At 47.3% G+C, this 22,355-nt stretch overlaps 1 protein-coding gene across 1 annotated transcript; it reads left to right on the forward strand.

The window, feature by feature from the left end:
• The first annotated feature begins 3,391 nt into the window (after nucleotides 1-3,391).
• SRM (spermidine synthase) lies at nucleotides 3,392-20,550 on the forward strand. Its single transcript, XM_083628939.1, has 8 exons — nucleotides 3,392-3,723; nucleotides 5,274-5,394; nucleotides 6,651-6,743; nucleotides 9,535-9,688; nucleotides 16,291-16,374; nucleotides 17,283-17,428; nucleotides 18,461-18,583; nucleotides 19,787-20,550. The coding sequence occupies exons 1-8, from the start codon at nucleotides 3,506-3,508 to the stop codon at nucleotides 19,802-19,804; spliced, it is 957 nt and encodes a 318-aa protein (XP_083485065.1). The 5' UTR covers nucleotides 3,392-3,505; the 3' UTR covers nucleotides 19,805-20,550.
• Nucleotides 20,551-22,355: the final 1,805 nt, after the last annotated feature.

Consider the following 22,355-nt stretch of genomic DNA (forward strand, 5'->3'; position numbering starts at 1 on the left):
TCCTGCCACTTAAGGAGAAATGATCCTTGTTCCATCTAGCTCAGTACTGTCTGCACAGACAGGCAGCAGCTCTGCAGGAGACCAGTGTGGATCTCAGCTGCCTTAACTTGAGCTGACCACTGGTCCATCTAGCACAGTATTGCCTATTATTGTTATAATCATCATCATCATCATCATCTCAACTTTTCCCCAGTCCCAGACTCAAGGCAGTTTACACAGACAAAACAGAGCTAGCTAAAAAACATAGAAAAGGCCATTGTCAAAATGTAATTAAGCACTAATAGAATTAAAATTATATAAAGAAGGATCCTTTGAAAACACAGACAATAACAAGAATAGCCCCACAGCACCAGCCCTTTCCTCAGAAACAGTCAGTTCCCAAAGGCCTGTTGGAAGGAAAAGTGGGCAGAAGAAGGCCAGCAAAGGAGGAGTCAGTCTGGCTTCTCCAGGGAGGGAGTTCCAAAGATGGGGGGCAGTCACTGAAAAGGCCCTGTTCCCATCTGGGCAAGTTTGCATGGGAGAATATGGCCTTTCAAATAGCCCAGGCCTAAGCCATACAGGTCTTATAGGTGATAATCAACATTTTGAATTATGCCTGGAAACAAGACTAGTAGCCAGTGGAGCTGCTGTAGCAGGAAGAGTTGTCTGCTTCCTATTATCGGCCATGGTCAGCATTAAGATAAATTCAACAGTGTAAATAAGTTTTGATGGAAGTAATAATGGAATACTGAATGGTTTGGTTTATATAGAATATGCAGGGATTTATATTATGCAAAATGAACCATGGAAAGAGAAGAAGGGAAAATTGATTTTTTTAAGGTAGTTTAAATACTCTAAATTGTAAAACAGATTTTTTTTATAATTATTTTTTTTGTTTACAACATAAATCCACCACAACTCAAATAAACAAATCCACCACCATTAGACATAAACAACATAGCATAAACATAACATAAATATTTAACAAACAAAATAAAAGACTTCCTTTATCCTGTACATGGCCTCCTTGTTTACTTCTTATGAACTGTTTTCTTTATGAGTTGTTATGATTTTTCAAATTATGACAAAAAAACCCAACAACCCCCCCAAGTCTCCTGCAGACATTAATCGAAACAAGTCCAGGTATGTATTTTAGGGCACTGTAAAGTATTCTTTACATTTTCCCCATTCTTTTTGAAATTCTTGTCTGGGGAGGCCCCAATTGCCTCTGCTAATCTAGCCAATTCAATATACTTTAATAATTTATCCTGCCGTTCTGTTTTTGTCGGCACAAATTCTTTTTTCCAATTTCTGGCAATTAAGGTCCTTGCCGCACCTGTGGCATAGAGGAATATTTTCTGATCCTCTCTTGTTATACCTGTGTCCGTTATCCCTAATAGGAAAGTTTCTGTATTTTTCATAAAGTTATACTAAAACATTTTTTTTAAGTTCATCATACACTATGTCCCAGAAGCTTTTGGTTTTTTCACAGGTCCACCACACATGTACGAATGTCCCCTCTGCTTTACTGCACCTCCAACACAGATTTGTTTTTGTTTTATACATTTTAGCTATTTTGGCAGGTGTTAAATACCATCTATAAACCATCGATTAAATTTCCCCTCAACGCTTCACAGGCTGTAAATTTCCAGTTCTTTTTCCATAGTTCTTCCCATGCTGTTGATAGTTTCCCCTATATCTAAAGCCCACTTGATCATTACCTCCTTGACCTGTTCATCTTTGACCTCCCACTCCAATAATGTATCATACATTTTAGATATTACTTGTAAAACAGAAAATTTAATAAAAATGAAAAAAGGTAAACCCTACACAAATCCAGAGTGGAGTCCCTAAGAGATTGACCCAATCTTACAAATAATAAATTATTATTGTTATTATCTTCTGGCAACCCTTGCACTCAAACAGTCACTTTGGTGCTGTCTATCACAGAGGTTTGTCTTAACCCCTGAAAGGCACACTCCATTGTTTCTTGAGACAGATGCCAACAAAATAGGCAATGTGCTTCCCCGACCCCAACTTTAAGCTTTTATGTTGTTTAGTCGTTTAGTTGTGTCCGACTCTTCGTGACCCCACGGACCAGAGCACTTCTGTCTTCCACTGCCTCTCGCAGTTTGGTCAAACTCCATCGGACCCTCCATCAACTATTATACAACCCACACATCTGAGGCTCTTAATTCTTCTAGACTATGTTATCATGAAGCAAGCCCCCACTGCAGCCCATCTCAACTGACTCTACCGGGCTGACCTTGGAACCCATTCAAGAAATGGATGGGCATAGTCAGAGCTGTGTAACCTGCACCCCCAATATCACAGCAGTGGTGGAAAGAGGGGCTTAATGGGAGTGGCTTAATATTCACCTATGTGCGTGCTTATTTCTGTAGAATCCTACATAGGACACTCTATCTTTCATATTTTGTTGTTTAGTCATTTGGTCGTGTCTGACTCCTCAGGACCCCATGGACCAGAGCACGCCAGGCACTCCTGTCTTCCACTGCCTCCCACAGCTTGGTCAAACTCATGTTCATAACTTCGAGAACACTGTCCAACTATCTCGTCCTCTGTCGTCCCCTTCTCCTTGTGCCCTCCATCTTTCCCAAGATCAGGGTCTTTTCCAGGGAGTCTTCTTCTCTCATGAGGTGGCCAAAGTATTGGAGCCTCAGCTTCAGGATCTGTCCTTCCAGTGAGCACTCAGGGCTGATTTCCTTCAGAATGGATAGGTTTGATCATCTTGCAGTCCATGGGACTCTCAGGAGTCTCCTCCGGCACCATAATTCCAAAGTATCAATTCTTCGGCGATCAGCCTTCTTTATGGTCCAGCTTTCACTTCCATATATCACTACTGGGAAAACCATAGCTTTTACTATACGGACCTTTGATGGCAAGGTGATGTCTCTGCTTATTAAGATGCTGTCTAGGTTTGTCATTGCTTTTCTCTTAAGCTTTTATATTCGACTGAGAATATCAGGCTATGCATGGCACTTAAAGAACCTTTGAAGAAGCCCGCCGAGTTCAGTGGACTTGCTCCAATGCAAAAGAAAAAACCAAAAGCCACCCCGTGCACTTGGATTGAAGATGCAACGTGGCCTCACTTGCCCTTGCTGAAGAGCCACGTGGAGAGAGGCTTCAGCCTTCCCCTCCTTCCAGCCAATCAGGAGCGCGCATCGCCCTCCCTACCGCAGCTGCTCCGCGACGTCTCTATCTCGCTCTCACGCGCAAGGAACGCCCAGCGCCCCACGTGGCCCGCCCGCCCCGCGAGCGCACCCTACCCTGCTCGCTCGCCTCGCCGCCCCGTCGAACCCTCTCCGCCCGCAGCCAACCAGAGGCCGGCGCTGCCTCCGCCGGCCCCGCAGACGCGGCTCCTCATTGGTCGGCGGCGCGCTCGGGCGCGCCTCCCTTGAAGCCGCCGCTGCGCCGGTTCGGCTGAGGCGTGCACAGGTGGCCTGTGCTTGCAGAGGCGAGGCGGAGCGGAGGGGCAGCCGCTTCGCCTTGCCCAGTTCGGCCGGCCATGGAGCTTGGCCTGGGAGGAAGAGAAGGAGGAGGAAGGAGGGCAGCAGCAGCGGGAGGGGAGGCGGAGGAGGAGGCGGCAGCCCCAGCAGCCGTCATCCAAGAGGGCTGGTTCCGCGAGACGTGCAGCCTCTGGCCCGGGCAGGCCCTCTCTCTGCAAGTCCAGGAGGTCCTGCATCACCAGCGGTCGCCCTTCCAGGAGATCCTGGTCTTCAGGAGGTAAGGTGCGGGAGAAAGGCCAGGATGCGGGTACTGAGCACGTGAAGATGGCGTGCACGGGTGCACTGCCCCGATCCTGTCAAAAGCACAGGGCGGGGCTGCCCTTTGGTGGCGTTCATACAGCCCACCTTTTTGTCCAAGGAGTCTTCCCACCCATCCAAGCACCCCCAGAAAAAGATCTCATTGTTTGACTCCCTGTAACAACCCCACGAGCTTTTGTGGCCAAGTGGGGCATTTGAACCTGGGTCTCAGTGGGACACCCTCCACCTGTGTTTCTCAAACTCTGGTCCGCAGCTGTTGTTGGACTGCAACTGCCATCATCCCTCATCACTGGTCCTGCCACAGCAAGGATGACGGGAGTTGTAGATGGAGACCCAGGTTTGAGAAACGCTGCTCTAAGCTCTCCCTCTCACTCAAGGTGACTCCTTCCTGGCTGGTGGCAGCAGGTGCTGCCTTGGAATTTGGCAACTGGTCCATCTAGGCCAGCGTTGCCTGCACTGACAGGCAGCAGCACTGTTGGGATTCAGAGGCAGGAGTCTTCCCCAGCCCTACTTGGAGCCCTTTGGGGCCCTTTGTATGCAAGGCAGGTGCTACTGGGCTCTAGCCAGCTGTTAGGGATGATGGGATCTGTAGTTCAACATCTGGAGGGCTGTATCTTCATCTGCCTCTGATTTTTTTTTTAAAAAGGCAGAGTTATTTTGGGGGTAGCTAGGGGCAGTGAAGGCGAGTGGCAATCTGGTTCAGGAACAGGGGCCCTTTGCATCCCTATACGTTGTTCAAGTTCTCACAAGCCCCAGACAGCAGTCCCTGTCCTTGCCTTAAAGGTAGCTTAGGGGCAGTGAAGGCAAGTGATGGTCAGATTTATGATGGAGGTAACTTGGGACGTGGGTGGCGCTGTGGGTTAAACCACAGAGCCTAGGACTTGCCGATCAGAAGGTCGGCGGTTCGAATCCCCGCGACGGGGTGAGCTCCTGTTGCTCGGTCCCAGCTCCTGCCAACCTAGCAGTTCAAAAGCACGTCAAAGTGCAAGTAGATAAATAGGTACCGCTCCGGCGGAAAGGTAAACGGTGTTTCTGTGCTGCTCTGGTTCTCCAGAAGCGGCTTAGTCATGCTGGCCACATGACCCGGAAGCTGTACGCTGGCTCCCTTGGCCAATAAAGCGAGATGAGCGCCTCAACCCCAGAGTCGGTCACAACTGGACCTAATGGTCAGGGGTCCCTTTACCTTTTAACTTGGGACAGGAAAGGCAAGTGATGGCCTAGTTCAGGAACAGGGACCCTTTGCGCTTCTATAGGTTGTTAGATTCCCAGTTCTCACCAGCCTCAGCCAACACGGCCAGAGGTCCCTGTCCTTGCATTAAATGCACCTTAGGGACAGTGAAGGCAACTGATGGCCTACTTCAGGGATGCGGAACTTGTGGCAATCCAGATGTTGTCCCTGGAGCTCTGCAACGTTGGTGTTCAGGGACTTAAAGGGGCAGATTCTGGAGACCGTACACCTTTGCCCTGCTGTTCAGACCCATCATTTCCCCTGCTGTCTTCTTTCTCTAGCAAAACATACGGGAACGTCTTGGTTCTTGATGGCGTCATCCAGTGCACAGAGAGGGATGAGTTTTCGTACCAGGAAATGATCGCAAACCTTCCCTTGTGCAGTCACCCAAACCCACAGAAGGTAAGCCTCGTCCTGTCGTCCTGGGGGATCCATCTCTGGACATGATCCTATGAAGAACGTTGCTGCGTCAGCTCCTCTAGGCCAGCACCCGTTTTTTGGGGGGGTTACCTGCATATTTTGCCACATTTGATTCTTTGGGCTGTCTCCAACTAAGTCCTACTGGGGAGCAGACCTGCTGAAATTAATGGGCCCAATTTAGTCATGTCCATTGACTTCAGTGAGTCTGCTGTGCACAGGGCTAGCACTGGATCCAACCCTTTGTTAATTTTTATTGGGCTGCCATTAGCTGTTAGGGTTACACGTAAAGGTAAAAGGTAAAGGACCCCTGGACAGTTAAGCCCAGTCAAAGGCGACTATGGGGTAGCGGCGCTCATCTCGCTTTCAGGCTGAGGGAGCCGGCGTTTGTCCACAGTCAGCTTTCCCGGTCATGTGGCCAGCAGGACTAAACCGCTTCTGGTGCAACGGAACACCATGAAGGAAACCAGAACGCACAGAAACGCCATTTACCTTCCCGCCGGACTGGTACCTATTTATTTGCACTGGCGTGCTTTCGAACTGCTAGATTGGCAGGAGCTGGGACAGAGCAACAAGAGCTCACCCCATTTTGGGGATTTGAACCACCAACCTTCTGATCGGCAAGCCCAAGAGGCTCAGTGGTTTAGACCACAGTGCCTCCCGTGTCCTATGGTTACATTGATTCATAGTTCAACTGTAAGTTGCTTTGGGTCGTTCTTTGAGAGTGGGTGGTGGGTAATCTAACTTAAGAAGTAAAGAAGTAGACTATTGTAAAGTACAGAAAGCGGTGAGGGCAGGTTCAATTGCTTAGATTAATGACCATGTAACTTGACAGAAGGAAAGTTGTAGTTGGTCAGGGGTGGGGATCCTAGATTCATAGAATTGTAGAGTTGGAAGGGACCCTGCTCCAACCCCCTGCAATGCAGGAATCTCAACTAAAGAATCTCTGATCACACACCCTCTCTGCTTTGCACCCTCCTTCCATGTTTTTGCCTAGCTGGAATATGTCCTTGTCCTTGGACCGTGACTATGCTTCTTGCTTGTTTGGATGGAGGGCAGAGAGGGGCGTGTGAGTGGAGTGGGGAAACTAGCCTACTGTCCAAAGGTAAAATTCGCACTTGTTGCTCCACCCACTTTTGCTACTGGCATGTGGCCCCCGAAAGGGAACATGGCCCTCGTCTAGGGGGATGAATGGGTGGGCGTTGTCAGAACAAAGTAACAGTGCCGTCTCCACTACACAGGTGCTCATCATCGGGGGCGGCGATGGAGGAGTCTTGCGGGAAGTGGTCAAGCACCCCTCCGTGGAGTCCGTAATACAGTGCGAAATTGACGAGGTAATAAAGTTAGTTCTGCTTATGGATCGTTGCCTGTCAAATGGGATTCCCCCAAGCTGTGATCCCTAGCCTGCAGTCCACAACATGCAATTTAAAATTGCATAGCATCTCCAGCGACACATTTATGATTTCTACAAGAAGGGGGTCTGTTTGGTTGACCAGTAAATTGGTGGCCAGTGGTCCGCCAAGACCCCTGGGAGTTTCCAAGCGGTCCTCCGGCAGTGGGGTGGGGTGATGGGAAACCAGTAACAGAAAATTTAGAAGGATTTGACCTCAAGAGCTCACAATGGGTGAGAGCCAAGGTTAGGTTTGATAGAATTGTAGCATTGGAAGGGACCCTGATGGTCATCTAGTCCAACCCTCTGCAATGCAGGAATCACTGCTAGAGCATCCATGACAGATGGCCACCCAGCCTCTGCTTAAAAACCTCCAAGGAAGGGGGAGAGTCCACCACCTTCCCATGGAGCCAGTAGACCCGCTGAAATAAATAAATGAAGATGACTAACTTTGGCTCATAAATTTCAATTGGCCTAGGGCTTCGCTGGCTGCAAGCCAAAGTTTCTGTGTTAGTATCCTAATTTCTTTCCTCTTGCCCAAGCTCCGAGGGCGTTGGCTGTCTTGTTGCCTGGTACATTTCGGAGCTCTTAGACAGGATAAAAGCAATTATCAACCTATCCTTTCCCCGGGGCTATGATTTCTTAACCACCTTCCTTATTAAAGACTTACTTCCTTGTCCTCTAGTTGTGAAGAATTATAGACTTGTAGGAGTGAAGGAAACTATGCAGCTTATCTTGTCAAACCACCTGCAGGGCAGGAATCTTTTTGCCCAGCGTGGGGCTCAGCCCCTCGACCCTGAGATTTAAGAGTCTCATTCATGCTCTACCGACTGAACTCAAAGAAGGGGTGCGGGCGGGTACTACATCCTCCTCCACCCAACTTTGGAAGTTTTATGCGGGGTTTTGCAAGATGAGGCAGAGAGAGAAAAATGCATTTTGCATCATGCTAATGAAATCTTGCCAGGGCCTTGAAAATCGGGGTGGGGGGGGTGGGCTGGCAGGTTTGCACAGGTAGCAGCTGCAACAAAATGCTGCAGTGCAAATCAGAAATTAAGGTTACAGTGGATATGGTTTGAAGAATATATGAGTAAACACTGCTCTGAAGATAGCATGCTGATATGTTTAGACTGAGTTGTAAAGTTGACCTAGAAAAAAATCACAGTTTAATAAGATAAGTAAGGTAGAGACACATGAATTGCAATGCAAACAAGAACTTTAAAGTAATAAAGATGACAAGTGCTGGTGGGGGGAAGTCACATGGATGTTTACCTATTTTATGCATTTTTCTTTTTCCTTTGCCTTTTTTTTTTTGTCTGTAAGTGTATGTACATTATTCTGTATGTATATATGTACAGTGGTACCTTGGGTTACAGACGCCTCAGGTTACAGGCGCTTCAGGTTACAGACTCTGCTAACCCAGAAATACTGCCTCGGGTTAAGAACTTTGCTTCAAGATGAGAACAGAAATCGCACGGCGGCAGCGGGAGGCCCCATTAGCTAAAGTGGTACCTCAGGTTAAGAACAGTTTCAGGTTAAGAACAGACCTCCAGAATGAATTAAGTTCTTAACCCGAGGTACCACTGTATGTATGTCTAAATACTAATAATAAAATTGCCGCAGTGCAGTCCCAGACAGGAGCGTTTGTGTTCAGAGTTCCTCCAAAAATGCAAAGCAGGCCAGCTGAGCCTTTCCTCCCCATCCCAGGGCTGGTTACTTCTACAGCCGACATTCCTTGGAGATACAAGGCACATTGCCTCAATGGGAGGAGATAAGCTGAACCACTTTCGTTTGGGATTTCTTTAAATCCCCAAACTTCTCTACGTGCTTCTGGATTCTCCCGAGCATCCCCGAAACCTCCCTCTCTGTTCCCCGTGGTTCTGATTTGGCTCTCCGATCCGAATAGGGGTCTCCTAACAACTCTCTGCACCTTTCACAAACTACAGTTCCCAGGATTCTTTGGGGGAAGCCGTGACTGTTTAAAGTGGTATGATGCGGCCTAGAATGTATTGTGCGGACAGGACCCAAGTGTGGTTTCCAGTGATTGATTTATTCCAGTGGTTTTAGTGATTTATTACTGTTATTTATTTAAAGCAATTTCCCTGCCTAAAATCCTGTTCTTCATCCAACCCAAGCTCATAGAATCTCAGCTTGGAGTCTTAGCACAAAAGGAAAAGGGGATAGGGAAGGAGGAAGAAGAAAGCAAACTCGGGCACGTTTATTAATTTACTATGCATGCTTTTGTTCATTTTTCTTACTGTACACCTATGAGTTGATGGGAGGTTTGCCATCTACCGTATTTTTCGCTCTATAAGACACACTTTCCCCCTCCTAAAAAGTAAGGGGAAATGTGTGTGCGTCTTATGGAGCGAATGCAGGCTGCGCAGCTTTCGCTGAAGCCAGGAGAGCAAGAGGGATCGATCCCTTTTGCTCTCCTGGCTTCAGGGATAGTTGCCCGAAGCTTCCTGAGCGCAGCAGAGTGCTCCTCCCGCTGAAGAGGCACAGTGCAGAGAGGGAAAGCTGCACAGCGCCCCTTCAGCGAAGCGGGAAGAAAAACTTTGCTGTGGAGAGGCGCTGAGCAGAGAGGGAGAGAACATTTTTTGTCTTGTTCTCCTCTAAAACTAGGTGCGTCTTATGGTCGGGTGGGTCTTATAGATCAAAAAATACGGTAAACGTGTGGTTTATCAATTGGGCGAGTAAATAGACAAAACTTTCTCTTTCTCTTTTTGGGGGGGCAGGATGTGATCCAAGCATCTAAGAAGTACCTTCCAGGAATGGCCGTGGGATATTCCAGCCCGAAACTCACCTTGCATGTTGGAGACGGCTTCGAATTCATGAAGCAGAACCAGGAGGCTTTTGATGTGATAATCACAGACTCTTCCGACCCCATGGGTGAGTGCAGAGGGCGTCGGGGATCTTGACCAGTGACTGTGATTGGATCGTGAATCTTGTGTACCAGCTGGGGCTCTTGGGGTTGACCTGGAGGCTGCAGCTTGTACAGGTCGCACACCTAAGTGGCTTGTGGGGGCAAATGACTTTTGGGATTAGCACCATCGGCCAGTCCACTTCCAGGTCAGTTTCAAGGTGTTGGAAGACCTTATACAGCTCAGGAGCAGGTGACATGAGAGACCGCCTTATGCACCCAGCAAATCACTGCGGTCTGCGGGAAAGCTTTCTCTGCCAGTTCCAAAAATCCCTGAATCCTTCGTGGGACAGCTAGTCAACACGATGACCATATACATACGTAATAGACAATCTTCATAGAATTCCTACAAACCATAACAAGTTCAAAATGAAATATTTAGTTTCAAAGTCTCTGAAAGATTGTCTATTACGTATGTATATATGGTCATCGTGTTGCCTAGACATTGTTGACGTTCTCTTTGCAACACGGGTTTGTTTGGCGATGTGAACGGCAGCCTTGCTCTATGCTCGGTAAAGCTTTGTTTTTACTATCTGCTTTGGCGGGTTCTAAGGGCCCTAAGATGCCTTAAGGCGTTTATTTTAGAAGTTTTATGGTTTATGGTTCAGATTATTTCTACTTCTCCCATAAATCTGCAAGAAATCGCGGCAGATAAAGATAAACGCGGCAGATAAAGACTGTTAAAGGGAGTAGGGCTCATTAACAGCAAAACCTGCCCTGACCCTGCGATTTTGAGAAATCCTCTCCCTATTTTTCTTGCCGACATGAGAGGGAAGAAACGCTGCAGGCAGCATTCCAATGAAGCTACGAGCACGGCCAAAAAACAGACAAATATCAGGGATTTCCTGCCTGACAATGACCTAAATGAGATCTGTAGAAACTTCCCTACAGCAAACAGTTATGAGGCCCTAGCTCCCAGTACTACTCATGAGGAGCCTGCCGGTACTGTGGACGGCCTACAATTAGCCTCGAACCTGCGTATGAAGGAACAGATGGAGCAGACTTTTGAGTCCCTGCAAAAAACTTCACCTGAATTATCCCAGCCACCAGTCCAGTTAAACAAAGACCGAGAGGCACTGGAACTGCTAATCTGCCAGACTGAGTTGATAACACATACCATCACCAACTTATATAAAAGGCTGGATGGGATTGAAAAGAAGCTTGGAAAAGTCTTTGGCTTGTTCAGTTGCCCCCCCTCACTTCCTCAGCTTAACAATATTGCAAACCCCGCTCACCTCTGCCCAACTGTGCAGGTTAACCTTGCACAAAAACAAGTGAGATGCCTGCCCAACCAAGTACAAAACTCAAGTCTGCAACTCCAGAACAGCAAACTTGCAGTACTGGTTTGAAACCACCCCTTGAATCACAACAAATGGGTGGATAAACATTCGGTTGCAAATTCCCTGACCCAACTGCTGGGGCAGACACTATGCCCCGTAGATATAGTGGACATCTTATGGCTGCCTTCTGGACCTTATATGAGACGTATGGTTATTAACTTTAGATCTGCCCACTGTGTTGCAAAGATTTTAGGACTAAGAAACCGTACAAGAAAATGGTACATCTATTTCACAAGGGTATTCACCAACCTGACCCGCACACCGCTATGTACCAGGATAGGTGCTGTCTGTGCTGATGCTGGGCCTGTGCGCCATAAAGAACAAATAGTCGGGGGAATGGAGCCGGGACACATTACCCCTCAGGGAGTGGCAAGCCTGCCCGCAAATGACCTAATTGATTTTCTACACCCCCCGCTTGATACCCTGGTCTCTACGTGTAATGAGCCTGGTATTGGACTACCCAAGCCAGACCAGTTTGAAATGCTCTCGTCCTCATATGCCTTGATGCCGGAATTGGAGGCTTCCATTATTTTAAGTCCGATACGTAATCAAGATCCACAGCATTTGTCAAATTTTGACCCGCTAGCAGTACTGACACAAGACTCAGCTGTTGACCTGCTACCTGTACAGCCTATATGGGTCGGCAAAGCCCTTGCTCTGCATAAACCAGCTGAACATCATGATACATCAGCTGACCATCATGATATTTGTAATGGTGTCATCGAAGACCCTCTGGGCCAAATCAACCAATTGGCCCCTCAGTTAAAGCCATCACACCTACCTTGGGACCAGCGACCTCAAACCTGGAACCACCAAGCAGGGCAGAAGGAGGAGGAGCCTAACTCAGGAGCCTCAAACCACCGGAAAAGAGATTGACTGCCACTATTTCCACCATCATCCTATTTCCACATCCTATCTTGGAATGTGGCAGGATGGCTATCTAAGCAGGGTGATGTCGACCTTCTGGATTTCCTCACAAAATTTCAGATTATATGCCTACAGGAGACATGGTGTCTAGATCTCCATGTCCCTTCTCTACAGGGATACGAAGCTTTTGCTACCCCTGCGATAAAACCAAATTTTCGAGGCCGACCTAGTGGTGGCTTAGTCACTTTTGTTTCCACCAAGCTAAAGTGCAAGGTCCGGCAACAGCAGTGGGTGAAGAGTAACAATCTACAAATCCTACTTATTTCTAGCAGTGAAGGAGGAGATTTCCTTTGCTTTAATATATATATCCCTCCTATAGGCACCCCTTCCCAGTCGTTACAAACCTGGGAAGATTTAGAGCTATGTTTGGAAAAGGCTGAACTAGAATTCCCTGGCATGGATATCCTGCTGGCAGGTGATTTCAACGCCAGGATAGGAAACGATATTAATACGTACTGCTCTAAATCTCAGTTGCTGCCAGAGGCAGATTGGTTTATTCCCTGGTCCTCTGATGATAAGGTCTTGAATAAGGCAGGCATTACATTAATGGAGACTGCCTTCAAACATAATCTGTATAATTTGCATGGTACCCATATGGACAGGTCAGGGGGTTTCTTTTCTTTCCTTGGGCCTAGAGGTATGAGCGTTATTGATTATATCCTGGTCTCCCCAAAACTCTTGGAGAGGTCACAGGGCTTTAGGACTTTTAACAGAACTGAGAGTGATCACCTCCCTATATCAATTTCACTAATTCCCCGTGGTTTGGAGGATCCGCAATACCGCAATCACTGTGCAGACCCACCTCCAACTCTGGCCCTTCGCAGGCGTAAATGGAACAGCGACCTGGAATTCAAAATCAAACTACACCTGCATTCATCAGAATTACTGGCCTTGAGAGACCAGTGTATTTTATCTAATTCTGACCCCTTTCTAACATTTCAGCAGGTCTCAGAGTCGCTCTTCCCACTACTCACGAACCCCAACCCTCCCAAACAACAAAATAATTTGAGGGCCTGGTTCGATAAAGACTGTAGGAATCTAAGATCTTTGCTCAGGAAACTACAAAATAAGGTAAAACAGGAAGGGACCCTGTCCTCAGTGGAAAACCTGCACAGGTGGCGCTCTCATTATAAAAATACTCTAAAACTTAAGAAATCCCTCTATAGAAAGGAACAGTGGGAGGCACTCGACAAGGCGATCAAATTGCGGGACGACAAAAAGTTCTGGGAAATAATTGCTCAGGGAATTTCACCCAAAGGGATAACTGTAACCAACAGTATTTCACCTAACTTATGGTACCAACATTTTTCCCGGCTATATAACCCTAACCCTAACCCCAACCCTAAACCGAGCCAGTTTCCTCCTCTTAAAAACGATCTATTAATGGGCTGGGATCCTGTTACCGAATTAGAATGTTTACAGCTAATTAAAACACTCAAGAATGGCAAAGCTCCCGGTGAAGATATGATTCCTCCTGAGGTGCTTAAACTAAATGCCCAGTGGTGGGCTGCTTTTTTGGCCCAACTTTTTACGGTAATAAATGATACATGCAAAATCCCAGAAAATTGGAAACTGAGCCTGGTAGCCCCCATCTATAAGAAGGGCGACCCCCAAGATCCCTCAAACTATCGCCCCATAAGTCTCCTGGACATTGTGTATAAACTTTATACTCGTCACCTGTTAAATAAATTGGTTGACTGGGCTGACCACTCTAACTTGCTTAATCCGGAACAGGCAGGGTTTAGAAAGGGCCATAGTACAATAGGCCATTGTTTGGTATTACAGACAATGATAGATAAGTATACAAAGACACATAAGAGCAAACTTTTTGTGGCTTTTGTAGATCTTACATCCGCTTTTGACTCAATCTGTAGGGACAAATTATGGCAAAAACTATATGACACAGATATAGATAGACGACTTTTCAAAATACTTAGAGAGTTACATACAGACATCACAGTTAAAATTAGAACTGGGATGTCAGGCAACTATACTGACCCACTGCCACTGGGGAAAGGGGTTAAACAGGGCTGTTTGTTAGCGCCGTTCCTCTTTAATTTTTATATAAACGACATTGTTCAACATATGGCAAAGTATAAGTCATCAGCTGCTGCCCTGGAAGGCAAACACCTGAATATACTGCTATATGCTGATGACATGGCGGTCATGGCACTCACTCGAAGGGGCCTACATAGCATGCTGGAGGGGCTCGTAGCTTATTGTTCCCAAAACTCTCTAAAGATAAATTATGATAAAACAAAAATTGTGGTATTTACTAGAGCTCGCCACACATTCAGATGGTCTTTAGATGAACACAAAATTGACCAATGTCTTCTCTTTAAATATCTTGGTATCACTTTCCAAGCTACATCTAGCTGGCTTGCCCACTTCAAGACTGTAGCCCTTCTAGCACGTAGGACAATTGGTGCTCTGCTCAGCTTTTTTTATTCGAGGGGAGGGCAACTGGTGACCCCGGCACTAAAAACTTTTGTTGGAAAAGTGATTCCCCAGATGTTATACGGAGTAGAACTCTGGGGATGGAATCAGAAGCTGCTAGAAAGGCTTGAAATCTTCCAAAATTTTTATCTCAGAAGAATTCTAGGCCTCCCTCAGAGCACTCCGGCAGCTTTCCTAAGAGTGGAAGTAGGATTACCCTCTGTGTCTGCCAGGGCCCACTTAAGATTCCTGCGTTTTTTCACCAACCTCATAGATGCCCCGAACACCTTATTGGCTAAACAAGCCTTTGTATCATTACAAAATAATACCACTTGGCATAAAAATCTACTAGACATTTTATCAAGATACAACCTACCTGAGTTTAATACTCTCAAATTGTGGAGCCCTGATAAAGTTCGGGAATGGATCTTTGAAAAAGACGCCTTTTTGGACTCCACTAAGATAAAAAACTCTGGGTTTTCCTACTGGTTCCCTCGAGTAAAAGCAGTCAAAATCTGTGCCAACTACTTGGTGGAGATCACTGATCCCACCCTTCGGAGAGCTTTTACTATGGCACGGTTCCAAACATTGCCAACTGCTTATTTGACCGGTAGATACACAAAAACCCCAGTAGAACACCGTTTATGTCCTTGCCTTATGAAAATTAAAGAGGATCTTACACATTACCTCCTCTATTGCCCCATTTACTCGGGCTTTAGAGACGCATTGCTGCAAATTATACCCAATTCTATAACCAGTCCTGAAGATAGAGTAAAATTTTTGTTAGTTGATGCAAACCCACGCATTACCCATGTGGTAGCGGTTTTTGTGATGAAGGCCATGAAAGCCAGGGAAAGATTTATGGACGACAATGTAAAGACCCCTTCATCGTCTGTTTAACTCGTTGCTCGTTTTCCCTCCTTTTCTATTCTGTGGGAAGAAGGTTTTGTTGGCATAGTATGTAATGAATTTTAATATTTTTAACTTTTGATGTTTGTGCACAGGCATGGTCCTCACAATAAATGGATTTGATTGATTGTTTGGATACTTGTGGGGAACTGCCCCTGTCGCTGCCCCTGTTATCTTTCAGGTGGTTTTTGTTTTTTTGGCAATATTAAGCAGTACAGTGGTACCTCAGGTTACATACACTTCAGGTTACATACGCTTCATGTTACAGACTCCACTAACCCAGAAATAATACCTCGGCTTAAGGACTTTGCTTCAGGATGAGAACAGAAATTGTGCTCCGGCGGCATGGCAGCAGCAGGAGGCCCCATTAGTTAAAGTTCTGCTTCAGGTTAAGAACAGTTTCAGGTTAAGAACGGACCTCCAGAACAAATTAAGTACGTAACCAGAGGTACCACTGTATGTAAATGCTTTTAAACACTTTGAACCTTTTGGCTCAAAAGAAAAAGAGAAGAGGAGGAGCAAATTCAGACACTCTGATTAAAGGTAAAGGCAAAGGGACCCCTGACCATTAGGTCCAGTCATGGGCAACTCTGGGTTTGCGGTGCTCATCTCGCTTTACTGGCCGAGGGAGCTGGTGTACAGCTTCCAGGTCATGTGGCCAGCATGACTAAGCCACTTCTGGTGAAACCAGAGCAGCGCATTGGAAACGCCGTTTACCTTCCCACCTATTTATCTACCTGCACCTTGACGTGCTTTCGAACTGCTAGGTGGGATTAGCGTCGGATAAATGCTCTTTTACTTTGTTAGGTGGGAGGTTGGCCCTCAAAGGTGTGGTTTGCAGATAGGGTGAATATAAATGGATGAATGCAGATTTGCAGGGTGTGATCCAAGCGATCCCAGAAATACCTCCCAGGTATTTTCATACTGAACCCTCCCTGGTGCTGTTCCTTCCCCTCCAGGTCCTGCAGAAAGCCTCTTCAAAGAATCCTACTACCAGCTGATGAAGACAGCTCTGCGGGAAGACGGCATTCTCTGCTGCCAAGGTGAGGGACAGCCGAAATAGCCTGTGTGCTGATGACCAGTTGGAGGCACTGAGCACATTTCTGAAGTGTTGGGTTTCCCCCCACCCCTCCTTTTTTTTTAAAAAAAAAAGCAGGGATGGAAAGCTTGGTGCCCCCTAGATCAGGGGTCCCCCTGCTCAGGTAGGTCCATGAGCTTCATTCAGGTGGTCTGCAGCACGCCCACAGTAAATACCCATAGTGGGTTTTAATTGGGTTTGTATTTCTTCCTGTATTATTTTTCATTCTATTGCAGTTCAAACTAACACATCAATTTTAATAAGTAATGGGGGAAATTTATAATTTATCTTGAAAACCATTGTATACAGTTAAAATCGTTAGTAGGGTTGGAATAACACTTGTAGTTTAATGGTGAATTTTGGACACAATGGAGAGGTAAAAGATTTGGATTGTTGTAGAAGATGCAGGAGGAAATGTTTAACAACAGGACCCACAAAGGGGAGATTCTTTGGAATCTTGTTTTTATGTTGTATGTTGGATATGTGACATTAAAATTTTAATCTGAAAACCAACCAAATGCATACATACATACATACATACATACGCAGCAAAAATGCAATATGTAAGAAATGAGGCAAGGTATAAAAGTACAAATTGAAATACCATGCTGCATTTAACACAGCGTATCAGGGTTACTGCAACAGCCAAAAAAATAGTGTAGGGCCTTCTCAGTGGTGACACACGTGCAGTGGAACTCCCTTTCAGGTTTCTGGGTTGTCCAGCTCAGATCTAGTTCTTTGGAAGCCTGCCCCCTAGTGCCTGGGAGGTGGAAGGGCCGCAGATTCTTGGCTAACCAAATACCAGCTCTTCTTTCCCCCAGCTACCCAGGAAGGCTTTGATAACACTCCTCTCCACATTTGTCTCTCTGCCAGGCGAATGCCAGTGGCTGCACCTGGACCTCATTAAGGAGATGCGCCAGTTCTGCAAGTCACTGTTCCCTGTGGTCGAGTACGCCTACTGCACCATCCCGACCTACCCCAGCGGACAGATCGGCTTCATGCTCTGCAGCAAGAATTCAGTAAGGGATATTGCCGCTTCTTTCCGTCAATCAGGGCTTGGGGAGCAGAGGCTTGCATGCCGGAGCAAGCCCTTTGCAGAGCATTGAAACTTACGGGCGTGAATCAGTCTGGTCCATCAATGTCACTGGGCCCGCTCTAAGTACAGTGGCACCTTGGTTCCCAAACATAATCCGTTCCGGAAGTCCGTTCCAAAACCAAAGCATTCCAAAAGCAATGCGTGCTTTCCCATAGAAAGTAATGCAGAACGGATTAATCCGTTCCAGACTTTTAAAAAGAACCCCTAAAACAGCAATTTAACATGAATTTTACTATCTGACGAGACCATCGATCCATAAAATGAAAACAATAAACAATGTACTGCAGTCACACAAGCAATCAATCAGTAGCTGAACTGGGTTCCACACAGTCACAAAAACAAAACGAAAAGAGCCGCAAAAACAAAAACACAAAATGAATACCAAAAACAGGCAGACCACAGCATATCACTCAAAACATAAGCGTGGCACTTAAATTGGAAGCGTAACACTCAAAACGGAGCACGTTCGGCTTCCGAAAAATGTTCGCAAACTGGAACGCTTACTTCCGGGTTTGCAGTTTTTGGTTCCAAGTTGTTTGAGTACCAAGGCGTTTGAGAACCAAGGTACCACTGTAAATTTGGGTTGCGTGCGGCCCCCCAGGGACTTCTGTCTGGCTGTCGTGACTCTCTCCAATCCACACCTCTTTCCTGGGCCACTGCCTCTCGGCCTCTCCTACCTCACAGGGTCGTTGTGAAGGGGGTGGAGGAGATTCATGTACGCTGCCTTGAGCTCCTTGGGCTATAAATGCAATAAATAAGGATAAAACGGGGAGATGGAGAACCTTGAGCTCCTTTGGCAAGAAAGAGTAGGGTGGGTGCAATACAGGCAACACGCCATTGATGCGGGGATTACGATACTTATGCATCAGTAAGGCCCCACCCCCCATTTCTGCCCCCTTGTGGACGCAAACAGGAATGTGCCTGCAAATAAATCCGATTTTTATTCTTCCTGCAGAACACTAATTTCAGGGACCCTGTCCAACAGTTGTCCCAGAAGGAAGTGGAAGCAATGAATCTTAAGTATTACAACTCGGATGTCCACCGGGCAGCCTTTGTCCTCCCTGAATTTGCACGAAAGGTAAACCACCGGGGCTGAGATGCTGTCCTTGCAAAGTGAAGTTTTCTTTTCCTAAGCCGGGATGGGGGGGGGGGGGAGCAAAAGGTATTCAGAAGGATTGCTGTCTCCATTTCTTCAAGAAAAGCCACAATCACACCATGCATTTAAATATGTTGTTGTTTAGTCGTTTAGTCATGTCTGACTCTTCGTGACCCCATGGACCAGAGCACGCCAGGCACTCCTGTCTTCCACTGCCTCCCGCAGTTTGGTCAAACCCATGTTCGTAGCTTCGAGAACACTGTCCAACTACCTCGTCCTCTGTTGTCCCCTTCTCCTTCTGACATTTAAATTATTACCGTTAATAATGATACTAATTGTCATTCACCCAAGGTCTCAGGGCGGATTCCAACATTAAAACGCAATATTAGAAACAGTTTTAAGACTACTTGCCATCACAGAAAGAAGGCAAGACCTAAAAATTACTGCACTGTGATACCACTTTTAAGTAGTCACATTTTCCCACCCCCCGCCCCAAAGCATTCTGGGATCTGTAGTTCGTTAAGGATGCTGAGAGTTTTAGGAGACCGCTATTCCCCTCCCAGGAACACAGGTGGCGCTGTGGGTTAAACCACAGAGCCTAGGACTTGCCGATCAGAAGGTCGGCGGTTCGAATCCCCACGACAGGGTGAGCTCCCCTTGCTCGGTCCCTGCTCCTGCCAATCTAGCAGTTCAAAAGCACAAAAGTGCAAGTAGATAAATAGGTACCGCTCCGGTGGGAAGGTAAGCGGCGTTTCCGTGCGCTGCTCTGGTTCTCCAGAAGCGGCTTAGTCATGCTGGCCACATGACCCGGAAGCTGTACGCCGGCTCCCTCGGCCAATAAAGCGAGATGAGCGCCGCGACCCCAGAGTCGGCCACAACTGGACCTAATGGTCAGGGGTCCCTTTACCTTTACCTTTATTCCCCTCTCAGAGCTACAATTCCCAGAGTTTCCTTTGAAGAAGGATTGGTTGTGAAACTCTGGGAACCGTAATTCCTCGAGGGGAACAGGGGGTCTCCTATCAACTCCCAGGGCCCTTAACAAACTACAGTTCCAGGAATTATTTTGGGGGGAGCCATGGCTGCTTAAAGTGGCATCACAGTGTTGTGGATGCGGCCATGGAAAGCCCCGAATGAGGGTCGCCCCATCCTGTTGATTATCCTCATTTTCCTTTTCCTCCCCACCAGGCTCTGAGCGCCGTGTGAGAACCCCGATGCAGATCCACCTCTGGCCTCGGATACCCCGGCGGGATGGAAAACCCCGGAAACCTCATCCACCTAGCAGATCGTCTCTGGCGGGCGGGCGGCCTGACGTGGTCCCCGCTTGCCTTGCGGCCTCCAGCCTGCCAACTAAACATTCCTTCCAATTATGTATTTAAAAAAATGAAAGGACTCTGGGTTTGCACCCAACCGCAGGACCCCACTTCCAAACAACCCCCGCCCCCATCCACCTAGTTCAGGCTTCGCTGTTGGCCCATTGCTTGAACTCGTCTCTCCAACATGTGGAGCATTAATGTAGAGCCTTCAGGCGCCTGCCTGCTTCCTTTTTAACACCCCCCCCACCCCGAAAACGCTGTATTTATAACTGACAACGTATCTCCCTTTAAAGTGGTTGCCATCTAGTTTGGCAGGACCAGGCACAATGGTTTGACGCTCTGCCTTTCAAGGGGGCATGGGGATTGGCATCGGGTGTGGTGGGAGCAGGCATAGTTGGATATGTTTTCTCTGCCCCCCCCTTTTCCCTTGCCTCACTCCCCCTTGCCCCCCACCTCCACGGAATGCCCACACCTCTTTCCTCCTTGCCTGGTCAGGTGGTTTTGGTCACCTGCCCCGACTCCTGAGCCCATCAATGGGGTCTCTTCGCGGCGTTTTAATTGGCTGAGCGCAGAAAGACCAAAGTTGTCTGTAGAGAACCGTTAACCTCTTTGTATAGTAAACGGACTCAAATAAAATTTAAGTATCGTTTTCTTAAGGGCTGGGTGGGTGGGTGAGCTTTTGAGATAAGCCCCCTCTCTTTTCCGTACGATCAGGGTGCTTTGCTTATTACGATCTTGCCAGGCCCTAACATCAGCCGGCGTCTCCAGTGAAACATTTCCAACCGCTCGTCATCACCTCGGCGCCCAAATTGTGGCTCTAAATCATGTTTCTTCTTGGGGGGTGGGCCTAGAAATTAATTGGGCCTCTTCCCCTCTCCCCAGTTACTAAAAAACCTAGTCCCATCAGCATTCAAGGCCTCAGCAGTAGCACCTGCTTTTGTGGGAAGAGTTAATGGGATTTTGTTAAGAGTCACAGAATTGTTGGTCCTTGAGATCTTTCTGTACAACTTCCATCATCACTGGCCGTGCCTGCTGAGGCTGGTGGGAGTTCGGCTGCAGCTGGGGTGGGGGGCATTCAGCTTACCCACACGTGTCTTAAGAACTGCTGGGTTGGGGTCCGAGGATCTTTTTATCTTGTTTTAGAGCAGGTTTTCCCAAACATGGGTCTCCAGCTGTTTGGGGACCTCAGTTCCCACCACTGGTCCTGTTAGGTAGGAACTGTGGGTGTTGCAGTCCCAAAACAGCTGGAGGAAGTTTGGGTAACCCTGTTTTAGAGCTCTGCTCATGCATCTGGTTCCCTCCCTCTTAGCAATACAGTGGTACCTCGGGTTACATACGCTTCAGGTTACACACTCCGCTAACCTAGAAATAGTGCTTCAGGTTAAGAACTTTGCTTCAGGATGAGAACAGAAATCATGCAGCAGCGGCACGGCGGCAGCGGGAGGCCCCATTACCTAAAGTGATGCTTCAGGTTAAGAACAGTTTCAGGTTAAGTACAGACCTCCGGAACGAATTAAGTACTTAACCTGAGGTACCACTGTATGTATTATTGTCAGGTATCTGTGGCCTTCCAGCTGTTGTGAGGTGCTCAACATCCAACATGACTGTCACCTCTCCAAGAACTCTAGACCAGTTGCCTATCTTGGACCATTTATATCTGATTGCAAAATGTCTGTTTTCAAAGGTGATCGTGGGTTGGGAGGGGGGGATCCGTTAATATCAGCCTGTGCTTGAAAATCACCTGAACTCTGCCCTGTCATACAAGAAAGGTTTGCCCAAACTGTTGAGTTGGCTTTGTTCTCCCCTTTTTTTAAAAAATGTCACGAAGGTGGAACAGTGCAGGTATAGAACGGGGCAGAGAGAGACATTATTTCCCCTTTAGGGCATTTGCTCTACCTAAAGCAGAGAAGAGGGAGGTTATGGCTTTCCACATGCTGTTGAACTCCCATCCCAGTCATTTGCAGCCAGCGAGGGCCAACAATCAGTTGGGTGATGGCATTTGTAGTCCAGCAACATCTCGAGGGCTGCAGGTTCCTTCTCCCTGCCTTGTATACCTGAAGGAGCGTCTCCACCCCCATCGTTCAGCCCGGACACTGAGGTCCAGCGCCAAGGGCCTTCTGGCGGTTCCCTCCCTGCAAGAAGTGAGGTTACAGGGAACCAGGCAGAGGGCCTTCTCGGTAGTGGCGCCTGCCCTGTGGACCGCCCTCCCATCATGTCAAGGCAATAAGCAGCTATCTTACTTTTAAAAGACATCTGAAGGCAGCCCTCTTTAGGGAAGTTTTAAATGTTTAATGCTGTATTGTGTTTTAATATTCTGTTGGGAGCCGCCCAGAGTCGCTGAGGAAACCCAGCCAGATAAATACTAAATAAATATTATTATTGCAAGTTGCCGTGAATGGAGGACTTGTGGCCTTCCTTTTATTGCTGGACTCTAGCTCCCA

This window comes from Podarcis filfolensis, assembly GCF_964270895.1.
Source record: "Podarcis filfolensis genome assembly, chromosome: 8".
In the NCBI taxonomy this organism is placed as follows: Eukaryota; Metazoa; Chordata; class Lepidosauria; order Squamata; family Lacertidae; genus Podarcis; species Podarcis filfolensis.

Coding starts and splice junctions, on each gene's coding strand:
- SRM (XM_083628939.1), top strand. CDS start 3,506: ATGGAGCTTGGCCTGGGAGGAAGAGAAGGAGGAGGAAGGAGGGCAGCA. Junction 9,689..16,290: donor AGACTCTTCCGACCCCATGG/GTGAGTGCAGAG, acceptor CTTCCCCTCCAG/GTCCTGCAGAAAGCCTCTTC. Junction 17,429..18,460: donor TGCTCTGCAGCAAGAATTCA/GTAAGGGATATT, acceptor TTCTTCCTGCAG/AACACTAATTTCAGGGACCC.